Below are 15,442 nucleotides of genomic sequence, written 5' to 3' on the forward strand. Positions count from 1 at the left end.
ACTGAGACAACTAAAACCTGTTAACATGTAAAGTTTTTCACACACTACTTTGGTAACCTCAAAAATAGGTTGATATAAATCTCCCCACTTCACTTGGCTGCAGTTATTTTACCCGTTATTGCTACAAGTTGCTGAATTTCAGTTTGGGTTTGGGTCACCTCACAGCCACTAGTGTCCTTCTGCGTGGATTTTTGTTAAGAGATGAAGAGTTAAAATGAATGATAACGATGTGATGTTCTGCTGGGAAGCATCAGGATCAGTTGCTTTTCCCCTCGTGCCCGACATCACCGGACACCCCCACAGGTCCCGTTTTTCGCCCTGTTGAATCAGAGCTGTGTTGATGGACCTACACGGTATCAGACGGGTGTAATGCTGGGCCCGATCGATCCATGCATACAGTGATTTTTGTGAGCCCTCATGCATCAGTGGTTTTTCGACTCCAGCCCAGAAACCGCAGACTCCGGCAGAGAGGTAATTACTGAATATAGTAGCATTGATTGGCAGCGTGACAAAATAGGGTTTGATTGATTCAAAGCTTTATAACTTAAAAACGAGAGGCCGCTGTTTTATTTTACATCACCATTAACACGCCGCTGTTTGTTTTCTCAACAATCAAACGTGACTGTTACAGAAAAGGAGGATTTGGGCGATAAGAAGGAGAGGATAAATACAAAATAAAGCGTTAGGAAGGCCGCGAATTGAACTCCCTGCTTCTAATGTTAAGCAGGTAACCCTCTCATTTGGTGTGTTGTTCTGCTCAGGAAAGGACTGGCATCAAACACATCTCAGCACACACACACTCACATATACAGGGGTCCTGCCCAGTAAGAGGGCATAAAATCTGAATAATTTCACAGATAATTTGGTTGTCACAGGCTGGCAATAGCAATAACAACTTTAGATAGAGAGCCAGCACAAAAGGGAAGTAGAGAGAAGAGCGGAGCGAATCACCCTTAGCCAATCGCTGTGTCTAAGCCAAAGTGGTGTTTGTGGGAGGATTAAAAAAAAAGAGCTCCTTTTTAAGCCTGTCGAAGAAAATGAGGGGAATCGCTCTCATTTCCCCTTTTCTCCTGCTTCCAAATCGTTCCTCCTCTCCTTGCATCACTCAGCGTGACCCTTTGAAAAATTGCAAAACGTTTAACGTGGCGGCGGGATGATCGCGCGCTCCAGCTTCGGCGATGGTGGCATAAAATATGGGGTGCTGTAATTGGAATTATGCACTTAGAAACAGTTTGGGGATGTGCAGTCTATCCAGCACACAGGTGGCTTTCATCACCTCGGAAAGAAGCAGGCAGCGGTGCGCGTGTGTGGGTGTGCGCGGCCACATATTGAAATTGTGTGTCCTATACATTATTCAGATGCTTCGAGCCACCACATCTGTTCATTTCTCTGAGCGACACGCACACACACACCTGATGAACAATAATTACTCTGCTGCCTGGCACCCGCGTCACCCTCTAACATTGGCTTTGTGCGGCATGTAGTTTGTGAGGAGTGCTGTTTGTCACCTGTACGCACAGATCATAATGACAGAAATAGCTGCGCACAAACAACAAACTTGTGCAGGATAGATGCACCACAGTTTGCCGTGCATGTGCTCACAATTCCCGAAGAGGTGCGTGCACACTTTGGAGTCTGTGGAGCGTTTTGGAGGGGTGCTTACAGTACGTACTCGCTTGATCCCTGTGTCTTTGCGCGCTTACATGTGTGTGTTGTGTGCGGCCTGTGTTTTTGGGAGAGGAGAGAGAGATAAAGAGAAAAGGAGGCAGTCTTTTCTGTGGCGTCAGCCTTTGATCAGTGTCCCTCTGTGTACGTGTGTGTGTATGTGAACCAACCCCTGGTGTCTTGGAGGCAGATGAAACACTGTGCCTCTATCCGGGGCTCACAGAACACCCACTATCCTCCTCGCCTTTTCCTTTACTCTCATCTCTGCCTCGCTCTACCCCTCCCTCATCGCCCCCCCCCCCCCCCCCCAACCACTGTTCGTTACCACAGCCATTTTAAAGGCTATTCATGCGGCGCCGCGCCTTTCATCTTGCATTGCTGCGTTTTCACCAGCTCCTCGATTTCTTTTTTTTTTTTCCTCAAGCCTTTTATCAGATTAGAGCAGACGGGGGTAGATGGGGGGAGGACGGGTGAAGTGGCCTGCTGTTGTGCACTGTCTCTCTGTCAGATGGACGCAGCGTGGAGGTGCAGAGAAGACGGCGGCTTCGGCTGTTATGAAAGATAACACGAGGATCTGGGGTGTCTGCTGGCTCTGTGTGGCCCACTTCTCTGTTTTGCAGCCACTGTGATAATAGATGCTTCAAGAAGCTGCACAATAATGATTATTTCCCACCTTTGGACTTTGCTGCCAGAGCTTTCTCTTTTTCTTCTTTGTCCAAGAAACTGTGCTGACACAGAAATATTGCTATGCATTGCAGTAATTAGCCAAATTAATGACCTCATTAGCATAATTGGTTATGTTTAATATATCATGGTGATTACAGTAGGGCATTAGGCAGCTTATTTGCCTCTTGTTTGTGCTCGGCTTATTTAACGCACCCAAACATGCTGCTTATTTGTGAGTGTTTGTGGTGTTTTAAGAGCAGCACAAAAGCCGTAATGGAATGAGATGCTTCTCGAGACGCACTTTGATCTGTTTTGTTTTATGGATCGTAAAGGTGAACTGTAAAAACGAAAGAGAATGTAGGAAAATATTGATTCATTATGTACTTGACGTAATTAGTTTGGTTACTGCCGTAAACTCTGTGCAGCATCGACAGCTCGTTTGTGGTGCAGTGCAATTAAAATGAAATATTCATGCACAAAAGGTGATCAGGTAACACCCCCCTCCCCTCCCCTCCCTCGCCCTGCAACAAACTTCATATTCCTCATCTCTCCATGAGCTGGATTCATGTGGACAGTAATGAGCTCACCACCTTTCTCGGAGCAGTAAACGCCCTCCCTCCTCAGCAGCAGCTCCGCCAGTGTGGGGGCTTCAGGGTTTATGGAAAGAAGTTTGATTATCCAGTTTTAATGCGTTCGTGTAGGTGCAGCAGGTTCGCTGGTGTGTAGTTAGACGAATATGCGAGTAAATTCCAATAACTTGTCTTCTTTTTACTGTAATTCTTTGGATGTTCTTGTGTTTAATAATTATTATCAGGTTTCTCTGTGATTTCTCAGTTATAGCCACTACATAGTCATGCCATAATATCAAGCATGTGTTTCTGTAGTATGTGATGGATATTTGGAGAAAATGCAGGTGGTCTTTCTTGTTTTTACCACAAGGTGGCAGCACATCCTCATGTGTAAGCCCTTAGTAAGTCCCCCTTACCCCCCTCTCACTTATATACCTAATAATTCCTGTTCAATTATAACATAATATATACAGTTCTTGGTTGTATTTTTAGTTTTTAATTTGGCTTGAGTTATTTGTCTTTATTTAGATTTTCCTTCCTTTATTCTTCCTCCACAGACAGATGATTAGACCCCATAAATACAGTCGGGCCTAGCTGTTTCACAGTGTAACCAGCGCTGAGCAGATTAAATGTGTAATAAATTAAGAAATGTTTATGTTGGTGTGCTGGCTCCCAAATTCCCGTTTATCTTGATAACACTACTGAGACACCCATAGCAGATAACATACTGTATGTTTGTGTTAGAGCTGATCAGAGCAGCTACCAGCATACAAGTGTTCAGCTTCCACTGTAGCAGCTTAATTGATGACCTTTCCAGTGCACCTGTCTTTAATAAAGCTTTAATTAGAAGTCCCGTTAGGATCTCAGGGGCTGCCGGTTAATGGGTACTCAAATAGGAAAGATTTAGGTCTTTGGTGGAACAATCGAAGATACTTACCAGTAATCGTGAGAGGCAAATGTCGGCGAACGTCATAAAGGGCGAGGTATTATTCGGCTGCTCTGATAAACGGGACGGTCGTCTTACGGGGAAACTTCGGGAAGCGTCGGCTGCTTTATCGTTCCGCGGGGGGAATTTGATTTGAAAACAGCATTCTGTGTCATTATGAGGTACAATGAAGAAATTAAACTCAATTATATCAGACAAAGCGCCGAATGAATAATTAATGCGCTAACAGTGCTGCATGCATAGAGTGGAGGTGTTCGGGGTATGTATAGTTCACATTATGTATGCAAATTAGGCCCCTGCACAGCTCATGAGAGGATGCATGTAAGGAACTGTGAAGCTTTGGCTTTTCCAATCAGACCACATTCTCAGTTAATTCAGATCGCTCCCTTTGAGACATTTGCTCATTTCAGAGTCTTCATGGGTGTGATGGGATACACACAGCATGTGTTTTGAGTTGCTGGGGTACTTTAATTGAACTTGAATATTCATGCATTTTTCTGTGGCACCTGTGTCGCTTTTTTTTTCTGTCCTACAATCTTCTGCCTGTGAAGGTAAATGTTTCTGTTTGGTCTTCTTTCTATTTCGTATCATGTGAGATGATATTTGATCTGGTTATTTGTACGATTCAGGTCAGGGCCTCCTACGTTCCTCAGACACACGGCTGTCGTACTCTGAGTAGGTCTGTTCAGAAGTTGCTGCTCAATGACATTAGAGAGAGAAAACGTCATTAAGAGAGGGGCTGAAAAAGCACTTGCTTGTGCCACTCCCTTTGTTGTCTCTGTGCACCGGCTGTGACTCCTTGTTGATGACTGATGGTGCTGCACACTCGAGCGCTCTCGTTCTCTACAATCTTGCAGTTCCCTCCCAGAAGTGGAGCTACAGGCCAAAGTGGGAATCACTTTCCTGACAGATGCTAAATATTAAAGCTACACTTCCCAATAACATCTTGTCTTGTTCTCTCTTCATCCCCCTCCATCCTCCCCCCTCCTCTTCTGAAAACACTCCTTCACCTTTCTCCTCCCTCCATCTTTGTGTCCCACACATAAGGCTTCCTGAGCACCGGAGATCAGTCTGCTAAGGGGAACTATGGCCTGCTGGACCAGATTCAGGCTCTGCGTTGGCTCAACGAGAACATAGGCCACTTTGGCGGAGACCCGGAGAGGATCACCATCTTCGGCTCTGGAGCTGGGGCCTCTTGTGTCAACCTCCTCATCCTCTCGCATCACTCTGAGGGTAAATGTCATGTTTTATTCCTCGTACACCACATATTTTTTTTAATATCTTTTCACCACCTTTGCTGCTTTTTCTTATTTAAACCAACATTAACTACCAGCTACCAGCTTGGATCCACCCTGTTAAATCAATGATCAAAGAGGGCCAGGTTAGCTTATTTCCAGCTCTGTATTTCATTCTTAGACTTTGGTGGAGATGCTTTAAATGGATCAGCGATGTCTTATAGAGGACCAGAGTGCAGCTCCTCTGTTCATCCTCAGACTGAAACAGCCATTTCAGCTCTTATCCCCCTTTCTTTAAACCAACTTTCTTCTGATTGTCGTCTTATTATAAACAGAAGGTGTGAACAGCAGGAGGGCGGAGCTTCTTGGCTCATAGCTGTGTGCCTGAGATGACTGCATCAAGGATTTTTGCTGTCTCTGACATCACACAGAGCCATAAGAAGAAAAAACTCTCAAAAACCAACATCAGTTTCACGTATTTCGTTTACTCTGGGCTGGATCTGATAAGCTTAAAAATTTGTAGTTTTTTCCCGTCGTTTATTTCTTTTCACAGAGACAAAACTCTAAATGAACCAACATCCGTCGCTATAAATCACACCTTCACTCTGCTTAGTGGCCAGATGTGTGCAGGCCAGGCGCAACAAAAAATGAAATAGAGGATGAAGGTGTTGTGCTCTGGACTAGTGAATAACATGGAGAGTTGTTTATCTGTGCAGTTTTATTCATTTACAGCAAACTGATGCAGTTTGTGTCCTCTGCACATCTGTGGTGCTCTGCTGCGTCACACAATGTGAAGCATGTCAGACTACGGAAAGATGTGTGGTTCAGCTAGAGACCGGGGAGGACCATGCCTCCTTTAACATACATTTCTCGACTAATATATTTTTGTCCTTTGCGTACATTCTGTCTGAATGACTAAAGTTTCTGTCCTCAGTCAGTCAGTTCAGCTCTCTTTAGTGAGCCATGTTTTATTTAATGTAAAATATGATTGTCACGTATAGAAGCACAGCGGATAGCTTCCAGCCCAGAAACAGTTAAGTCCTGTGATGTTCACTTGACACCTTTATCCCCAAAGGAAAACACTGTTTGTCCTTTGAACTGAACAATTTAAGCAGTCGTGTAGCTAATGTGCGAGCGGAGGTTTGATCCACGTTATGTTATTCATTTCTTTGGAGGATAAATGGCATGGGAGCTCCAGCATTACCCTGAATTACCTGCCTTTGGCGTGCGCTCCTCTGTCCGCGCTTCACTGCTCTGCAGCAGGAAGTCTCTCTCTCCACTGAAAATCCAACATCTATCTGACCTCGTGCTCCCCATTACCAACAACAAACCCCGAGGGCTAAGTGTTAACACCGCACCGCCAAAAGACAGAGGCCGACAGACCAATCGACTTTGATCGGAACTGAGATCAGCGTGGCCGACGATCCGCAGCCAAACGGTCACGCGCTCGCCGCCTTTGATCATGCTGTTCTTGAAGCTGTCCTCCTCCAGTCGTGGCTCCTCTGTTCTCTCGGCTGCTCGAGGACTCTCCCTCAATATGTCTCCCCTCTCTTCATTTTCCGTCTCGCACACACAAACTGCAAAGGACAGAAACAAGAAAGAAATGGTGGGTGAGAAGAACAAGAGAGATTAGAGAGTGTGTTCACACAACCACGCATCTGTTTCAATTACTGCTCTGTGCGTGTGTGTGCGTGCGTGTCTGAAGCACCAAGCAGACGTCTGACTTGTCTCTAATTTTGACTCATTCTGTCGGCGTAGATGTGCCTTGAAAACAAATGTGTTGTCAAAGCTTGAATGAGCATCCGTGCGCTGCTGCTGTGTCACTGTATCTGTTTAACACAATGTCTGTAATTACCGCTGATGTCTGTTAACCCTTCACATTAACCCAGACCACCCCCAGACTTTCCTGTTGAGCACCCCTGTCTGATTGCATATACACAAATATAACCTATAAAGCCTGGTAACTTCACTTCTTTAACACTTTGGAGGGAAAAGTTTGTATTTTCTTTGTGTTGCTAAGTCATGGTGTGATTAGCATAAGTTAAAAGAGGTAAATAACTAGCCCGACATCCCGCAAAGTGACTAATATTAAATGGGTTATTGTAACTTACGTGCTTTCATTATTATTATTAGTTTTATTAATGGGAATACTTTATATAAAAATACACATTTTAATTATAAGTCCATATTAGTGTGTGTGAATGTGAGAGTGAATGAATAATGGAATTGTAAAGCACTTTGGGTGCCTTGAAAAGCGCTATATAAATCCAATCCATTATTATTATTGTTATTAGTTGCTTCTGGTCTCTTTATTAGTTATCATGAAAATATGTAATAACAGCTTACAATTCATGGCAATATTCCACAGCTCCATGACCATTAGTTCAGTTATCCTTTAAAAACCTTGTCATTACTGCATAACAACAGTAAATAACAGTTAAAGTATGAGTGCTATGACTGATGATTTTAAGTATTGATGTGTAAAGTCTGTTTGCTAGCATATCATTTTTCATGTTTATTTATATAGTTAACTTTTTAAGATTGTATGTTTCACAGCCCTGTCATGTGTTAGTCAGAGGTATTCTTTGTTCTCATTGGTGGATGTGGAATGTTTACCTCAGTACTCAGTACTTCTGTGACTACAAGTCATTGGTCGCTGGTTGCCATGACACCACTAGTTCCATGTGTACAGCCCTTTAACCCTCTCAGGCTCAAATTAAGTTTCTGTTGCTAATGCACAAAAGAATACCTGCAGTGGTACTTCTGAGTAAAAAAAAACTCATAAAATGTGTGTGGGGTAATCAGGTTGTTAGCTTTTACAACGCCTGCCTTGAGAGGGTTAAAGGGTGGTGGTGCCATCCTGCAAGATTAATAACATGTAGTAAATGTGGGTGACTGACCACAAAACTACAGCTAACTCAGAACATATTCCCTGTTCTAAAGTCAAATCGTGCCCATGGCTAACAGGTTGCTCAGCAGTTATTAAACAGCAATAAGAAGGTTAGTGAGGAAACTCTAAATGGTCTTCTAGTTGCAGAATATGCAGACTTAGACGTTAATGCTTAATAAACATTGTGACTGATGAGGAGCCATTCTGTCGCTAACATGCTAATAAGCAGCTTGTCAGTTGTAGATTTATGTGCTTTAATGTAAAATGTTACCTTTTCTTCACATTTTCTTTCTCTGTGTGAATGAGCTCCAGAGATGTCTCTAATTATAGTGTCTAACTTGCTCTGCTTCTAGCATTAATGCTAATCCATAATGATTACGTTCCAGCTCCAACATGAGCTCAAATAAAATAAAAAAAATCTAAAGCACAACCTTAAAAACCGAGGAATGCCGCTGTTTACCCCTTTTGTCTTGTTGCTGACAACCAGCCTCACCCCGTCCCTCACTGTCACCTGTCTGTCCTCATGCCTGCGCTTTCTCATCACCCCGTCGTCATCTTCCTCTTCATCAGCATCTAATGGCGTTACATCAGTCCACTAGACGCCACCTGTCTGTCATGCCTCCCCCCCCTTCTCCTCTCCACCAGGGTGCCAGGTAAGGAGTCTGTCATCCTCACACTTAATGGACACCAATCATGTCAACAACACAGTGTCACAGATCAGGGCTGACATCAGAGGCTTACAGGACGGATAGCAGGACGTAGGGAGGGGGTTGTTAGTGATACTGATATGAAGGTTAGAGGGAGGCAGAGGACAGTAATCAGTATCCATCCACAGTTAAGAGGAGTGAGACAAGGACAGGATGAGAAACAGGAGACTATGCTGAAGAGGAGAAAGAGGGAATAAAATGCTTTGAAATGGAAAATACGAAAAAAGCAGCAGCCAAGTAGAGCAAGGTTTCAAGCAGCGAAGGCAAGAGGCACTAAAGGAGCGACAAAGAAACTGATTTTGAAGACGAATAAAATATACCCTCTCTGTCTGTCTCTCCTCCCCTCCTCGGCCTCTCTCGGTGCAGATATGTAGGTATAGCTGTTTCCAAGCTACTTCTTACTATAATTGATTTCCCAGGGAAAGAAGGCTCTGCAGCTCTGCTTAATAATTAACTGACCAATCTTCGGCCCAGGAGAAGGGAGAGAAAGAAAAAAGGGAGCCCGGGAGGAAACGAGAGAGAGCCAGGCGGCCCCCTTAATGAGCCACTTGAGTGGTTTAAACAGCACAGGACAGCCAGAACTAAAGGAGAGAGAGAGAGAAAGAGGGAGACAGAGAGGGGAAAATACATCCAAGAGAAGCTTGGAGGGGGGGAAAAGCAGCTCAAGAAAGGAAAAAATAGATCTTTTGACATCTCAGATGAGCTTTTTCCCAGTCCTGCCTCCACTTTTTGGAGCTAAAGCTCCATAACATGCTCCGTCAGTGATGCTCTGGGTCTGTAGTCCCATCCTGTGTCTACCAGCTTTTCTCTAGTAAGAAACGTGATGACGAAAAATTGTTAAACTGTATTTTTAATCAAGTTCTCTAGCAGAAAGAAAGTTATGTGATTTATACATCAGGCATCCTCCCTCTGCCCTGAACCTCACCAAAATGTCTTTCTTTCCCACGTCTTCTTTCAGGTCTGTTCCACAGGGCCATAGCGCAGAGTGGCACAGCCATCTCCAGCTGGTCCGTTAACTACCAACCCCTCAAGTACACCAAGATCCTGGCCCGGAAGGTGGGTTGCACCTACGCAGAGACGGCTGACCTGGTTGACTGCCTGAGGCGCAAGAACTTCAGAGAGCTGGTGGACCAAGACATCCAGCCGGCCCGCTATCACATCGCCTTTGGGCCTGTTGTGGACGGAGACGTAGTTCCTGATGATCCAGAGATTCTCATGCAGCAGGTGAGGGTCTGATAACAGCAGCCGCACATCTCTGTTGTGTTTTATTATCCAAGCAAAGTGGTGAGAACTCCTGGGATCAGCCGTGACGTGAAACCAAAATAACTGCAGTGTTGGTGATGTACATGATCAGGGTGTTATACTTTAGACACACTGAGAAGTTTCTCTTGTGTTGCCATGAGTGTTCGCCAGAAGCCCAAAAAGCAAACAAATAAGACTTTATTAAAGAAAAGTATAAACACAAGTACACGCAAAGATGAGACACAACTATAAAGACAAAGAGCGATCTGACTGGGACAAGTAAAACTAACTGGGAGAGCAGTTTTCTTCCAACAATCGCTACCAAAATGAAACAGGAAGCAACAAGAGACAGTAGCAAATAAGCTAAATGTAGTCAGACCTGGAAAATGTTAAGCTGGAACAGAACCTTAAAGCAGCAAGATGTGATCCTGTAATTCAAAGCTGACAGAGAGTCGTCGAGGTTTTCAAAGAGCAGGTTTCTCTTCTCAGTTTGATTGAAATATTTTCATGTGACAAGAATAAAAAATTCTTCTTCTTCTTTATTCATCCATCCAGATGGTATTTTGGACCATCTTCTAAGTGAAAAACTGAAAAAGTTGATTTAATGTATTATTAGTGTAAGTAACCACTGCTGGTTGACCAGGATTTTTAATTACAAAAGAGATTCTTAAAAAGTTTTATTATTTGATTAAATAAATGCTACATTCTGAAGAGATTGCAGATGCAGTCAGTGTCATTAATGTGAAAGTCATTTTGGAGACGGGGGAAGTGTTTTATGTAAGGTGAAAAAAATCAAACAGGTGTGCAGAAAGCAGTAACGTGAAAATCACTACAGTGACATATTGTGTGTGAGAGGAAGAAGTGTGAGTTTTGCAGCTCTATGCATTAATCGACACTGCAGACTTTTAAAAGATCGGCCCTGAAGCCGTGACCTGCAGAACACGCAATATGATGAAGATCATGGCCTTAAGAGTCAGTCTTGGAATCCTTGAAAATGCTTGAAGTTTAATATTGTCTTTTCAAGGTTTGAAAAGTGCTTGAAAGTGTTGTAACTAAAAGTTACTGTGACTCAAACATAGAAAATTTTGATTTTTTTATTTCCCACACCTAATTAATTAGAGATTATTTTATTGAAGTCTTTAATAGCATATAACACCCAAAATATGCTTCGGTTCACATTTAACTCCAGAGAATCATCAATCAAAACATGGATATTACCTGACCACAGATTCGTGGTGACGTCACTACTCTTTTAACTGTTTGGTGTCTTTGCTTTGTTTGCTGGTTGTAGAAATGGTTTATTTGAGCTTTGAGCTGAGATTCAGAGATTTCTGTGGACACTGCTCATGTCGGCACTTATATTTCTGACCTTTTCTTATAACCCATTAAACATCATCTCCTCCCTTCTGACCCCATTTTTGGTGGTGTAGGTACAAATGATCAGGCATGACATTCTCATAATAAATAAGATACTGCAAATAATTATTTCTGCATTTGTGCGATTGAAGTGAATTGAAAATGTGTATGAAATGATACTGTTTTAAAGATTTGGCCTAAATAAATTTGAAGTGAATGAGTCTAAACATGATGACCTAACTAGTGATACCCTGACACACACAAACACACACTCACTCACTCACTCACTCAAGCATGTTGTGCCACTTTCAGCTGAAACCATGTTTCAAACCATATTCTGGGTTTTTAGTTCACCATTTATGAGGTTTCAAGAAGAAAATAAAAGACAGATCTGAATGTTTGAAAATGTTTTGGAAAGATTCTGTAAAGATGAGATGAAAAATACTCAAAGGATAAATTTAATTGGTTTATTATTTAGATAAGAATATCAAGCAAGTAAATGAAGGAAAAGATAAAATGAAGTAATAATGAAAGAAGTTAAACAAGTAAAAGAAGAAACAAGGCAAAATGAAGAAACAAGGCAAAATGAAGAAACAAGGTAAAATGAAGAAACAAGGCAAAATGAAGAAACAAGGCAAAATGAAGAAACAAGGTAAAATGAAGAAACAAGGCAAAATGAAGAAACAAGGCAAAATGAAGAAACAAGGCAAAATGAAGAAACAAGGTAAAATGAAGTAATAATGAAAGAAGTTAAACAAGTAAATGAAGAAACAAGGTAAAATGAAGAAACAAGGCAAAATGAAGAAACAAGGCAAAATGAAGAAACAAGGCAAAATGAAGAAACAAGGTAAAATGAAGAAACAAGGCAAAATGAAGAAACAAGGTAAAATGAAGAAACAAGGCAAAATGAAGAAACAAGGCAAAATGAAGAAACAAGGTAAAATGAAGAAACAAGGCAAAATGAAGAAACAAGGCAAAATGAAGAAACAAGGCAAAATGAAGAAACAAGGTAAAATGAAGTAATAATGAAAGAAGTTAAACAAGTAAATGAAGAAACAAGGTAAAATGAAGAAACAAGGCAAAATGAAGAAACAAGGCAAAATGAAGAAACAAGGTAAAATGAAGAAACAAGGCAAAATGAAGTAACAAGGCAAAATGAAGAAACAAGGTAAAATGAAGAAACAAGGCAAAATGAAGAAACAAGGCAAAATGAAGAAACAAGGCAAAATGAAGAAACAAGGTAAAATGAAGAAACAAGGCAAAATGAAGAAACAAGGCAAAATGAAGAAACAAGGCAAAATGAAGAAACAAGGTAAAATGAAGTAATAATGAAAGAAGTTAAACAAGTAAATGAAGAAAAAAGGCAGAGGAGAGAAAACCCCAACAATCCCCTCTGAGCAAGCACTTGGCGACAGTGGGGAGGAAAAACTGCCTTTAAACGGGCAGAAACCTCCGGCACAACCAGGCTCAGGAGGGGACAGTCAACTGCCGGGACTGGTTGGGGGGGTTAACAGAGGTGGAGCAAGACGAGGCTACATCAGGTGAGGAAGCAGTAGCGTCTCTCCTCTGGACCAAGTGGAACCATTTTTTCTTTTTTTTCATGCACTTTTCCACGAGCGCTTTTTTCTCCACGATGAGATTTCTCAGCTCGTCGATGGTTTCTGCAAGTGGTTTTTCTTCAAGTTTCTCACATCTTTGTTCCACCTCTTCCAATGCTGCTTGTTGTTCTTCAAGCTTGTCTTTGAGTTGTTTGGATGTTGCCTCCTGTATCAGCTTGTCCTTGTGCATGTCTGCATTTCTCTGTTGGACCTCTTTGTGCTTGTCTTTTAACTGCTTCTTTCTTTTCTTGATTTCTTGATTTTTGTCTTCATGTATTTTGTCTTCTTGTTGTTTTTGTGACTGCATTTGAGTGTGTTCACTCTTCAAGTTATTGAATTCCACCAAACGCCCCTTAACGAGCTCGGAGTTGTTTCTCGCTATCTGATCGATCCTTTTCTGCATCTGTGAGCACCGTTTCTCCAGTTTGTCCCTTTCTTCTTCCACTTTAGTTGCTTTGTCCTCCAGCTGATTACAAAACTCTTGCAGTTTTAGATTTTTAGACTGAAAGTCCTGGACGATGCGTTTTCCTTCTTTCAGTCTTTTTTGTTGTTGCTCTTTCTGTTGAAGAAGGTCTTTATTTTGGCGCAGTGTTTCATCCAGGCTTTCTTTCAGCATGCGGTATTTTTCCTGCATGCTCTTCAGTTTGTGCTGCATGTCTTGTTGCTTTTTGTCCTGCTCTTCCTTCTGTTGGAGGAATTTATTCTTTTCTTCCACAGCTTCATGGAGCTGTCTTTGGAGGAGCCGATTTTTTCGGTCCATGTATTGGAGATCCCGCTGTATCTTATCAGTCATCGTTTTCTTGTCTTGGAGCTGGTTGGTCATTTCTTTTAGTTCTGCACTCTTTTGCCTGTTTTCTTTAATGAGGTGCACAATCTGCTCTCGGGCCTGAGCAAACTTGATTCCCCAGCCCTCATTAATAATGTTTATGTCCGGCTGGCGCTGTTGTCTTTCTTCCAGCTCTTTATTTTGGGCTTCCATTCGTCTACACTTGTCCTCCAGTTGATGTTTTTCTTCTTCAATTTGTTGCATTTTTTTCTGGAGAAGGTAGTTTTCCTTCCTACTCTCCTCTAATGCCCTTTGGAAGGATGAGATGCCATTTGGGGAAATTGGCTGGCCACGCCAGGAAGGAGAGGCGGCGTAATCTTTTTGAATTGGTTGTTTTTTTCTTGGAAACATGTTGGAGTTTCTATACGATGACTTTGAAGAGCTTTCCAAATGTTTCTGTGGTGAACGTTTTGTAGGCTGCAAACACAGATGCTGCTGAAACGAACTAAAACTTGTTGTTTCTCACCCCTACTTAAGGAAAAACATCAAAGGACTTAAGATTCGATGAAGTTCTATGACATCATCACTCCCTAAGCCAATGAGATTGTCACAAGACGTTTTGGAATGGGGTGTTTTTTTTTAAACTGTTTTCAAACTTAACTTAAAATTTCATTGTTTCCTAGTTGTGGACTATTGGTTAGTCCAGCCGATGAAGAAATTAATTGTCACAAACATCCCTAATATTACATAACAGACAACAGAAAACAAGACAGTTTTTTTTTCTAATAGAGGTATAATAAAAGTTTTTTTAAATTATCCTACTTTTTATAAAAGAGAACATTTATTAAAGAGTATGTATTTAATTAAAAAACTCTGTTCATCTAAAGCAGGGGTCAGCAACCTTTAAGACCCAAAGAGCCATAATTGGCCTATCTGGGGTTGAAAGGCTCGATAAATGCACGGCGTTTCGCCGGGTACACCGGCTTCCGCGAGTGTGATGCTTATTTTGAGCGATGAAAAAATAACAAAATATAATTTTATTTGTATATTGCAAAATCACAATAATCTTCCAATTTAGAACTACAAGTAAAAAAAAAACTGGCATAAATAAAACACACTTCAGCTAATTTATTTTCCCAAACCACGCAGAGCCGCACTATAAGGACTAAAGAGCTGCATGAGGCTCCGGAGCCGCAGGTTGCCGACCCCTGATCTAAAGGCTATAACAAAAAGCTTCCTGCTGGAAAATGAAATGTCCCCACTGGGCGATCGTGGCTCAAGAGTTGGGAGTTTGCCTTGTAATCGGAAGGTTGCCGGTTCGAGCTCTGGCTTGGACAGTCTTGGTCGTTGTGTCCTTCGGCAAGACTCTTCACCCGTTGCCTACTGGTGGTGGTCAGAGGTGCCAGTATCCGGCAGCCTCGCCTCTGTCAGTGCACCCCAGGGTGGCTGTAGCTACATCACCAGTGTGTGAATGGGTGGATGACTGAACATGTAAAGCGCTTTGGGGGTCTTAGGGACTAAGTCAAGCGCAATACAAATACAGGCCATTTACCATTTTTCTGGGCGTGGGTGTTTAACTAGTTAAAAAGAACAAAAAAACAAACAAACATCTGTCTCCTATTTTTTATGTCACACAGGAAAGAAGCTTCAATATCTGATGAGAAGAATTTCTTGGTCTTTGGTGCAGTTTTCTTCTTTTCTGGCTTGTTGTTTATTTACAGTGGAGATGAAGATCTCTAACAAGTTGATTTGTTCACATTTGCACATTTTTAAAAGGAATATGTTTTTTGAGTTTGTACACT

General features: G+C 42.0%; 1 protein-coding gene across 6 annotated transcripts in view; it reads left to right on the forward strand.

Moving 5' to 3' along the window:
• Positions 1 to 15,442, forward strand: part of nlgn2a (neuroligin 2a) — a 264,100-nt gene that overhangs the window by 245,411 nt on the left and 3,247 nt on the right. For all 6 annotated transcript variants that reach the window (XM_082526502.1, XM_082526500.1, XM_082526498.1 and 3 more), the window contains 2 exons: positions 4,894 to 5,079; positions 9,637 to 9,902. In XM_082526502.1, the coding sequence (XP_082382628.1) occupies positions 4,894 to 5,079; positions 9,637 to 9,902 (452 nt within the window). The remainder of the gene's footprint in view (positions 1 to 4,893; positions 5,080 to 9,636; positions 9,903 to 15,442) is intronic.

The sequence above is a fragment of the Aulonocara stuartgranti genome (assembly GCF_965226115.1).
Source record: "Aulonocara stuartgranti genome assembly, chromosome: 3".
Classification (NCBI taxonomy): domain Eukaryota; kingdom Metazoa; phylum Chordata; class Actinopteri; order Cichliformes; family Cichlidae; genus Aulonocara; species Aulonocara stuartgranti.